General features: G+C 42.5%; 1 protein-coding gene across 3 annotated transcripts in view; it reads right to left on the reverse strand.

The window, feature by feature from the left end:
• The window catches only part of osbpl1a (oxysterol binding protein-like 1A), a 29279-nt gene extending 17904 nt beyond the window's left edge, over nucleotides 1-11375 (reverse strand). Inside the window, exons 1-12 of one of the 3 annotated variants that reach the window (XM_086115616.1) lie at nucleotides 11174-11375; nucleotides 8256-8385; nucleotides 7117-7202; nucleotides 6958-7032; nucleotides 6785-6896; nucleotides 6350-6435; nucleotides 5213-5357; nucleotides 3994-4061; nucleotides 3865-3909; nucleotides 2757-2830; nucleotides 1159-1222; nucleotides 417-518 (exon numbers count right to left, since the gene is read on the reverse strand). In XM_086115616.1, coding sequence (XP_085971742.1) covers nucleotides 417-518; nucleotides 1159-1222; nucleotides 2757-2830; nucleotides 3865-3909; nucleotides 3994-4061; nucleotides 5213-5357; nucleotides 6350-6435; nucleotides 6785-6896; nucleotides 6958-7032; nucleotides 7117-7202; nucleotides 8256-8379 — 981 coding nt within the window. In that variant the 5' untranslated portion in view covers nucleotides 8380-8385; nucleotides 11174-11375. Of the gene's footprint in view, nucleotides 1-416; nucleotides 519-1158; nucleotides 1223-2756; nucleotides 2831-3864; nucleotides 3910-3993; nucleotides 4062-5212; nucleotides 5358-6349; nucleotides 6436-6784; nucleotides 7033-7116; nucleotides 7203-8255; nucleotides 8386-11173 lie in introns of those variants that run through there. The other 2 variants (XM_086115617.1, XM_086115618.1) reach the window with 2 other exon arrangements.
• Between the last annotated feature and the right edge of the window lie 57 nt (nucleotides 11376-11432).

The following is an 11432-nucleotide window of genomic DNA, read 5'->3' on the forward strand; positions in this document are numbered from 1 at the left end:
TTGCAAAGCTCTTTTCAACTCCGAACCTCATCTCAATACCCCAATTTCCAACGTTAACCTTGCAATTGTGGGCACTCAAGTGTACATCTATTGAAATCAATTTGCTTGTCAGCCCGTTCTGACATTTTCGACATCCAAAGCTGGTAAATAGCAGAGTACAAAGCGTGAGAAACAAGGCGGCCATTGACTTTTCCTCCTCAGACAAATGTCAGAGCAAATTGGAAAGGGGGCCGGCCAAATGCGAGGTGATTTGTGTCATACGTGTTTGTTTTGGTGAGCGCAGCTGTGACAACGCGCACCGGCGGCACCTTGACTTCTCAAGTTGTCACAAAGAAGCCGTTATCGGGAGGCGGCGCCTGTAAATTGATCGGCCGGGACGGAGGAAGCGTAAAAACCAGCGAATCATCAAACCGTACTTTTCTTGTCGCCTCGGGCTCCTTTTTGGACGAGACTTTGAAGTAATGGACGCTATCATCGAAGCACTTCAGGGTGAAGATGCACTTATCTTTGGATCGCATCTTGAACACCAAATGAAAAAAAAAAACAAATCAAGAAAAAGAACATAAAAACATGGATGTACAGAAAAATAAATTTATTTAAAAAAAATACAATCATCATTATTTTTAGTCCAGTATTACCGTTATTATGATTATTATATATAAATAAAACACAATGATTGCGAAGCCCAAACATTGACCTACTTTGAAATCCTAACCCATGTTTTAAAGCCTAACCGTATCCGTAAACCTAAACTAATCTGAAACCCCAACACATGCTCGAAACCCTTTGTAACTTTGACCCTTTTTGAACCTTAAAACCCTAACGTGAAGAACTCATTTGAAACGCTAACCCTGGCCGGAAACTCTAACCATTGCTTAAGGCTCTAATTTGAAAGCCAACCCCAATCTTAAATTCTTTATTTGTAATCCTAAATCTTGTTGAAAACACCAACATGTGTGGCTGGTATCGGCAGCCTCCATGACTACCCAATCCCATAAAATAAGGACGGTATCATCCCGATCCCGAATCAGCACTCGCCCATCCCTATTTGAAAAGCGTAACCAACGTCTGAAACTACAATTTGAACTCCCTTGTTTGAAACTCTAATTTGAGCAAAACAAATTCAAAACAGGACCATTTGCAGGGGACAGTTCTCACCAGAAACTGAGCGTGAGTGAGGGACTTGCATCCTTGTCTCTTGATGTTGGCGACCGCATCAGACCTGGACCAGCAGGAGCCAAAGAGTGACAAGTCAGCACACGCTTTCCAATTGACAACAATCTTCCAATCCACTCTTTACAGTCCTGAAAGCTAACGGAGTGGAGACACTTCGACACTGTGCTTCAGTAGAATTTTCACATGTCTGTACTTGACCTGATTATTTACATGTCGGGCAACCTTCATGTTTTACTTCACAACATTTACCCAAATGTTAAAATACCATCTGCATTACAATAAAATCCCACAGAATATTTCCTGAAGTGTTGTGACTGCCTTCAATGACAGACATATTTACTTACAGATTGCTACGCGTGTGTGTGTGTGCCCGCGCACGCACGCTCTCTCGAGCGAGAGAGAGAGAGAGAGAGAGAGTGAGAGAGAGAGAGAGAGAGACAGACAGACAGACTAGCGGTTTATGCTAAGCGGCATTTGACAAGTAGGGTCGAACCATTCTGGAATGGGGGCTGTTAGAGCCATAAGGAAAATTTGGTTAAACTATAGATGTAGCCTTTTGAATAATTCGAATTTAATAGATGCAAGCAGTTTGGTTTATATTTGATATTTTATTTTAGAACAAATTTATTAAGAATATCGAAGTATCTGGGCTCCATTGGTTGTCCTGTTTTTAGTCTGTTAAGAGGCTAGATTTATGTAAGCATGATTAGGAAGACAGTAGGGCATGGAGCAACACCTTTTTTTGACCGTACTTCGTGTTTGCTTATTTCGTACTTCATGTGAACCGATTTCGTATTTCGTTTAAGTGTATTGTAGAAGTTTTATTTTTTCATTTTGATAAAGCCTTAATTTGTGTTCAAGAAAATAAAGCGAATCATTTATTTGGGATCAACGATGGCGGCCTCGTGTATTCCTTGTCGTCGTCTTGGAAAGGAAAAGCCCGTCGAAGAAAAGCACGAGTCAAAAACCTACATGCCCTGCTGACGTAGCGACAAAAGGATATTAAGTTGCCGCTACAGGGGCGACGCTGAGTTTTTCGGATAATGAAATGAATTAGCCTACTGTATATCAAATTCATTTCCCGAAATATTGACATCATTGAACAATTATTTTTAAAGGATTTTTCACATTGCTTTTAAATGTATTTTAAAAGCTCATGGAACCCCTGGAATGCCTTTACACCCCCCCCCCACCCCCACCCAGAGAGGTACACGTGCCACGATTTTGGCACCGCTGGGTTATGCAGTAGGTTTACACAAATGTACGAAAAATGATTTCTCTCGGTCACAACTTCTTTATATCACAAAAAGCTGATATTTGATTCGGGGGTGTGTAAACTTTATATTCGCTCCAAGTATATTGAATACCAGAAATCTACGTTTGGTACTTAGGTAGGGCAAATAAATGTCAGATCCATTCAGACTCAACAAGGTGACTTGAACTACTTCCAAAGGTATATTCTGTTACTTTCCCCTGAAGTATCACTTTCCAGCCACTTAACTTTGAATATTCTCCGCTTGTCTGCCGCTTGTGGCCATCTTTCTAATCAAACGGCGAGCAAGGTCAAAGACGCCACCTACTGTTTGGAGTACCAGGACAGAACGCCGTCGTGAAGAACCACCCAGTAGGAGCGCCAGCCCAAAAATCTGGAGCTCTGCAGGGACGACACACGAGGGAGGAATCAGTACCATCGCTCCATTTTGACAACGGCAGCACATTTCTGGACAAGCGCTGAGATATTCTCTCTCTTTGCTCTCCGAATGATCCCAGGAGGTGTTTGAAAGGCAAAACTGCTTTCCATCTTGTTTTTCTTATTTTGTCATTTGACACACTGTAAATGTGTGGCTATTGTATACTACCATTACTAGTACTACTACTTATAAAAATAAAAATAACACTTTATTTTATGTGAATATTTGAATCTGAACATTTATCAAAATATTCTTCATGTCTTGACTTTCATCTACATGTTTTATTATAAACAAGACAGCTCTAGCAAGCGCTACCGTTAGCTTACCGACAAGCTCAGTAATTGAGCAGCTAACCGGCACATGTTGGCGCATATACGCGCGCATCTGCCTGCGAGGCCTGCGGTAATCTCGTCAAACTTCACGTACTCATCACTGTCTCAGTGTTTACGCAATCAATAGCCGCTCCACAGGCTGCTAATTAAGGCTACAGGCGGACACACCAGAGAGGCGACTGCGCAACACGTTTTCATGATGCCCATGTTTGCATTGAACCCACTAAAATGGAGCAATCAATGTTCTATTGACGTACTTTCAGAGTGCGCTCCATCAACTGTTGTTCAAAGCATACAGTATATAGTATGGATGTTTCCTGCTTGGTAATGTATGGAGCGAACCCGGCCAATCCTCACACGTCGTTGAATTGAGGTCCAGTTTGGTCCCATGTCATGTCACATGTACATGACTGGAAAATTAAACGCAGGCGTGAACGTTTATTTTAAAAGCTCCAACCCTGGCTTGAATCCTACTTTGAAATCCTAACCCAGGCTTGAAACCCTAATTTACGACTCCACTTGTGAAACCATACTGTGGAACACAAAATTTATTTTGAAAGTCTGCCCTAAAATCGGTATCGGCATTCTGTTGGGTTGACACCTTTAAATGAAATCCACAAACAGGGCAGTTATTGAATGGCGTCCGAGGTTCTGGTGAACTTCACCTTCCAGAGGAGTCCCTCAAACTTCTTGGCGTGGCGTCTCATCCCCTGCAAAGACGAGGAACGCCACTAAACAAAACAAACCAAACCACAATAGCGGTCAAAGTGTTGGCCTTGGGTGTGAAGACTCACACGGCGGGTGCTGCCTTCAAGCAGCTGCCTCATGGCCACGTCGCTGGCCAACTGCAACACGGTCTGACCTGAGAAAAACACGTCACATCAACAAGGAATGCTGACCCTGTCTCAAAATCCGACTTTGAACTCCTCACTTTAGCTTGAAATACGATTTCAGACGCCTCCTTTGAAACCTTACCCAGCTTCCCAACACATTCTGGCCTGACAGAAACACGACGCCGTCATCAACATAAACAGAAAAAAACCCTCAATCGGCATCAAGGCTAATTAGCACTGTTAGGCCTCTTGCCTAATCATCGCTTCTTGAGTCACGGCGCCAATCACTTAGCAACAAGCGTTTAATCAGACAGAAAGAAAAAGAACACAGCGAAGAATCGCTATATTGTCGTCTTTAAAAGCAGTCATTATATTTTCTGGCGATCTGGTTTATTTTCACTGCTTTCCCACGCTTTTAAAATGGCACGGTCAAAAGTACCGTATTTTCCGCACTGTACGGCGAACCTGAAAGCATTCCATTTTCTCAAACGCCAACAGTGCGCCTTATAATCTGATGCGGTTTATATAAGGATCAATATTCAGATTTCTTGGACGTACTATTTTAAATGTTCTGTGAAGCGATTTGTTACCGCTGCGGCGGTCGTGAAAGCTCCATATCAATCAAGCTTTAGTGTATTGTATTGTATTCCATTTAGCATAGCTCCATCTAGTGGATGCCCAATGCAACAGCAGCCAATATTGTCGCTTCTATTCATTCTATGTGCCTTATCATGCAATGCGCCCTACACACGAAAACAGTTTTAAAGTAGGCCATTCGTTGAAGGTCCGCCTTATTAGGAGCCGACACAAGTCACTCACATGATATGTTTGGCACGGTCGTTCATTCTGAAAACAGTTGGGTAAAAATAAATAAATCAATCAATAAATTAAAAAGGAACTTTCCGGATTCCGTTTGATTTGGGTGCGTTTTGTCTAAAAATGATCCAGAACGTTGGGTCAAACAGAACGAGTATTGGTTGGGTTTGATAGAGTGATGCCCATCTTGAACATGCAAACTCCACACAGGAAGGCCAGAGCCGGGATCGAACCCTTGATCTCTGCACTGTGAGGTTGACGCGCTAATAGAAACTGCTCTTGACAATTCCGCTTGCGCCAACATCAAAAGGGACCGTTTGAAGACATTTGACTTCAGAGGAGTCCCATCCTGTCACGTCCTTACCGATGTTGTTCTTCACAGCGGTGCTGGCTCCGGCCCTCAGCAGCTCGGCGGCGCACTGCTTCTGGCCTCGATAGGCTGCGCAGTGCAGCGGAGTGTTGCCCAGCACGTCAGTGCAATCTAGGTTGGGCGGCGTCTTGCTGCTCAGCTACACACACACACACACACACACACACACACACACACACACACACACACACACACACACACACACACACACACACACGCGGAGTTAAATAAAAGTTAAATAAAAGAGAATGAGCAAACACAGATGGTTCTGCCGACTCCCCCAAGGTGTTTGATATCCTGTGAAGAACTGAGCCGCGATAGCTGACATTTCCTGCGCACTACGGCTCAGATGGATAGATGGGAGGAATGTTTGACATAGGATGTGGCATGATGTGGACAGGAAGCGTAACCCTACCTTGAAACCTTACTTTAGAATCCTAAATTCAAAACCGGAAACCCGGTTTGAAACCCTAATGGAGGCTCGATATAATAATTAGAAATGCGGACACAGACTTCATCGTTTAACTGGAAGCCCAGCTTTGAAACACTAACGCTCATTTGAAACCCCAACCCAGCCTTGGAACCATAACCCTCGGTTACAAAACTAGCCCAGGGTTCAAACCCTTATTGTAAACACAAACCTGAGCTTTAAACTCTAATTAGAAGCCCTCCTTTGAAAGCCTAATTGTTGTTAAGAACCAAATTTTAAAAGGTAGCTTCAACCATTTACAATTGCTTCAAACCGTAATTTGAAACGCTAACCTTTGTTTCAAACCCCAAATCAGCCTTGATACCCTAATCCTCTTTAAAATAGATCTAGGCGCTTTCAAAATAGCGTAGTATAGTTTAAAACTCTAAAACCAGATTTGAAATGGCAGCCCGTGTTTGAAACCACGGCAACCGACCGAATTATTCTGAAATCGACTTGGCTCGAAATATGATGTGGTATGCTTTGGATCACAAGATTCTCAACGGATGGATGGATTGATGGATAGTGGTTTGACATTTCATGCGGTTTGCTTTGGACCATGAGGCTTTCCTTTACTGGAGACAATTGAAGAAAGTCTAGTTTGAAACCTTAACCTCGGCTTGAAACCGTAACCTTGTGTTGAAACGGCATAAAACACAAACCAGCTGGCTCAGAGTGGCCATGTCGCCTTCTCCCGCTGCTTCGAGAAGTTTACATTCACGTTTCCGCTCTTCCGTCCTCTCGACCGCTGTATAAAAACAACAACAACAACAAAAAAGATTTGCAATTTGGCCAACATGTTCACTTGTGTGTGCGTGTGCGCCCAAACGTGACTGAACTGAACAAACGCGAACCAATTACGGTCGGTGACGTCCCTCCGCCGCACATCTGCCGAGATCCGATGTTTTGAGGGTGCACGTCTACTCGACTGTTATCATTTTTTTTATGGACAATCAGAATTAAATCGGAATCGGACCAAAACTAGTCGCAGACGGTTGGCCTCTCATGAAAACGAGTCGGCCAACCCTCGCACGGTCCCGCGCGACAGTTGAGTCACGTTGGGCCGCTCGAAGCCGAAGTCGTCGTCTCCGTCTCACCCGCCAGCATGCTTCTGATCTCGGCGTTTTGAGTGACGTCTTTGGGAATCTGAGCCGTTCCATTGATAACGGTCGCGCTGGCGTTGTAGCGCAGCAACAGCATGACAACTTCCTGAATGATTCGACCGGTTGAATAATGGATTGCTTTGGCGAAACGCATGCGTCGGGGGTACCTTTCTCCCTGTGAAGGCAGCCTTATGAAGAGGCGTGTCGCCAACGTTGTTGGGCAGGTTGACGTCCGCCCCCGCCTGTTTTCAGAGTTTCGTGCGAATTTTTAACCTTTTCGCCTCATTGGTCATTGTCTTTTTTTTTTTTTTTTCTGAAGAACAAACCTTCAGTAATTCGTCCACCACGTGCGCGTGTCCAAAATAAGAGGCCAAGTGAAGAGGTGTCCAACCCCGGTTTGACTTACTTTTACCTGCAATGTCAACACAATCAGAGATGACGGTCGGACAACATCAGTCATCCCATATGGCTGGTTGGCAATCTTACTTTCGAATCCTAAACGCTGTTTGGAACTGTAATTTGAAACCAGGACGTTTGTTTGAAAGCCTAAATCGAAACTTGACTTTCAAATCTTAAATGTGGCTTTGTATCTTCACCTCGACTTAAAACCACTAACCCAGGGATGAAATCCTAAGCATAGCTTGAGACCCTAATCCTGATTGCAACCCTACATCCTTGCCTTGAGACCCTGATTTAAAACCCCACCGCTTGTTTGAAATGCTAACCCAGGCATGAAACTCAAATTTTAAACCCTAACCAATGTTTGAAAACCTAATTACCCCAACCACTGACAGAAACCTTCGCCCACGTTTGAAGCCCAAACCCGTGTTTGAAATCATACTTTGAGAATCAAATACTTATTTGAACCTGAACCTTGCTTGAAACCCTAACTCTAACCCAGGCTTGAAACCATAAACACAATGTGAAACCCTAATTTGAAATCTTAACTTGAAACCTAAGCCCGTGTTTGAAAACCTAAACCAGGGATGAAAACCTAACAATAGTTTGAAACCTTAATTTAAAGCCTTAACTCTAGTTTGAAACCCTATCCCAGGCACAAAGCCAACATTTGAAACCTTGGTCCTTGCATGAAACCTGTTCTTTTAACTCTTATTTGAAGCCATACTTTGAAACCCTCACCATTGCTTGGAGCCCTAATTTGAAACCATAAACTTTTTTTTATTCCCCAAATACGGCTTGACTACCTAAGCATACTTTGAAACATTAATTTAAAACCTTTACCTCAGGTATGTAATAAATTAGCCATAGAGCACTTGAACTAACCTTGCGGCCGATGTTAAATGTCATTTTTACTATTTATTTTTTGTCATGTCGTGGGCCGCTGAAAAACGGACGGTGGGCCGCAAATGGCCCCCGGGCCATAATTTGGACACAGGGTGCTGCTCTTTTGGTTAGGAAACTCAAAGAGAATAGAGTGTACAACATCCAGGTTATCGTGACCAACCTTTGCAGTTGATGTCCAACGTGCTCTCCCCGCTCACCTTGGATGCGAGGAGCTTCCGAACGGCGTCCAGGTCTCCGTTCCTGGCGCAGCACAGAAACTCCTCGTCTGGCTCCGGATCCTCCATGAACGCCTGAACGGCGACACGGTTGGCGAGGAAATGAACACATGATCATTCCGCAATAACTCTGTGTCACATTTACCGTAATTTGACGTCAAACTACAGCTAGCTTGCTCGTTGCGTAGCATCCTTGATTTCGAATTTTGGGAGTTTATTAAAGCCTTGCTTGAGACGCTAAATTAAAACTCTTCTCCTAGTTTGGAAACCTAATTTGAAACCCAAATTGATACTTTTACCATGGCTTGAAACCCTAATTGCTGATGCGACGCTACGAAGAAACCCTGAAGCTAATTTCCCCTAGCATAAAGATGCTAAGGAAGGCGCAACATTTGGTAGTGCGAATGGAGCTCGACACACTCTGATTCACTTGATTCAACCTGTGCTGCTGTTTCGGTGAGCAACAGAGTTCAAAGGAGCTCAGCCATTACTGTTTTCATGACGTAACGATCGCATTGAGGAACCAAGATGATCACAGTTCCTACCCTTTTGACTTAATGAGTGCTACTGTTTTTGAGGAAATCATGTGTTGTGGGATTGTTGTGTCATTTGCGGCGCTGGAGGGTATGCGAGATGAGCAAAATCACATGAGAGTCATTTGTCAGTCAGCAACACGCGAGCGCCTGATAGGACGAGCACAAGGGAATCAGAAGGCTTGAGCATAACACGAAGCCCACGTGAAGTCTTGCATTCTGAGAAACTCACATGGGCACCAGTAAATATCAATCGGGTGCTGCCCCGGCGATGACGGGATGGCGTCAAAAGTGAGGAACTGCTTCGGAAATGTTCCAACTTAAAGGGCTGCCTAGTTGGCAGTGTTCCATCATCGATAACAGTCCAAAATAACCAAAGAATCGACTTTTGTGGTAGAAAAAAAAGGCTTAGCTAGTTTATTAGCATTAGCGCTTTACATACTGCTCACTTTTCAACTTTGACCCAAGTCAAAAATATCTTTGTAATAATGGTCTACATCAAGTTATACAACAAATCTTGTGTTTATCGTATGTCTGACATTAATATATTGATTTTTATGTTTTTTAAGAAAATGGAAATGGGAATGTATTGCCAAAGGTGCAGATCATCAGTCAATATGGGTCATATTTGACCAGAACTGTACATAAGGTTAAAACTGTGTCAAAATGATCGGCAGTAATTCTCTAATGAAATTCATAAATGTGCCTTTTGACCAGCAGTTGTTAACTTAACTTCCCATCAGGGGCATTCAGCAAATGCAAAAAGTCAAATATGAACAACAACAAACAAAAAATCAATTTGCATACCACAACTAACCACAATTCTTGGCATACCATTTGCATGTGATTACGTCTTGTGAAAATGGCATTTTGATGCTATTAATCTGATTATGGAGGATTTGTAACAGAATTGAATATTTATGTCCTACGTGATTAAAGATGTTGGAGAAAAATTCATGTTTTTATCTAAATGTCTTAATTGCGCCCATTTATTATTCTTGATAGGATTAGATGAGATTCTTAATTATGCGCAGGCCGTAATTCCTGAATCATGGTCGGTCACATTTCTGAAGATGCGGATTTTATCGATATCTTAATGTCGTCTTTATTTCCTAAAATGCTTAACAGCTTCTTTATTTTACTTTTATAAGGCAGACTTTCATTTGCGATGGCACATGGAGAAATGTGTTCGTGGCATCATATACCCATATATATTTTTTAACTTGTTTGATTCGATGTTTGTGTGAATAAATCTGTCAACACTGCATGAATTCGCCCCCCCCCCCCACCATTTGCATAAGTAAATTGCATGATGTCGAGCTGCTATATTTCCATTTGCAACACTTCAAAAGATGAAGTAGCCTGGAGTGATGAGCCAAGCACATGTTACACAAGCAGCACGAGTGGGAAGTAACCAAGACTTTAGTACAGTTGTTTTTCAGGTATCTGTATTTTAAATTAGTATTTACTTCCCTTTTTTGTATTTTGTATTTCTTACAACCTCCCTGGATGATGACATGATGCTAAAAATATATAATAAATAAGTAGAGAAAGGGAAAGTCCATTGCGTTTGTGATCGTGATTGACTCATTGGGACTTAAAGGCACAAAACAATAAAAAATAAAAATATACAGACAGCAGCGACATGGGCTAACGCGAAGCAGGAAGCATTCATGACTATGACACAACAGACTCGAAGGAGCAAAATATTTCTCATTCTTGGCATTACTCAAGACAAAAATGCACGTTGTCAGCTCACCGCAGAAACAAAAAAGTTTAAGATAGCGTCCGAAGAAAAATATAACAATTTTAAATCAGGCAATGGGTGGGGAATGTCTTGCTTTTCCAAATATGTTGCATCATCGTTTTTAATGTTCCCTGTCTCAAATTCACCGAATCGATGAAGATTTCACCTGCAGTGGAGATTAGGCTACTCCGCCTTTTTTATGTCATCAATTGTGGAAAAAAATGTAACAAGCCGATTTAGACAAATCACAGAAAAAAGCTGTTGTCATATGTCGGGAGTAGAAGCAAAACGTCGTAAAAACTAATACTCAAGTAAAGTACAGATACCTGAGTATTATATTTCATTGACAGTCATAATTCACTTATGCTGTTTTACGTAAATACATTTCACAGGTTGTGCTTTCGGTACTTTTATTTAGGAAAGTACTTGAATCACTACTCTTACGAGATTAGTATTTGTTTTGACGCAAGTATTTGTACTTTTTAAATATATAAAGTATGCCCTTTTGCCATCTGAGCAAGAAACACACGTCAGGAGCTCAACACACGATCGTGACGACTGTAAACAGTACCGTCGTACTTACTGGAAGAAACTAGGCGCTGAAAAGTAGCAGCGGTGTGTCAATTCCCTTCTTGCTGCCGCGGCTTGTGACGTATTTGGAGCCCCAGCCCGAACCCAAAAAGCTACCATGCTACAACTACGACAAGGGTTCGACTCAGGCACGAAACCGAGACCATCGTAGTAGACACTACACAACGCGCACGCGTCTCAGTTTTCTGTTTACACCCGGATCAGCTGATTTGGCCATGGCGGAACTCGTTTCAAGTATTTATCAAAATAAA

Source organism: Hippocampus guttulatus, chromosome 7, assembly GCF_054856545.1.
Source record: "Hippocampus guttulatus isolate MCC_2025c chromosome 7, RoL_Hgut_1.0, whole genome shotgun sequence".
NCBI classification, from domain to species: domain Eukaryota; kingdom Metazoa; phylum Chordata; class Actinopteri; order Syngnathiformes; family Syngnathidae; genus Hippocampus; species Hippocampus guttulatus.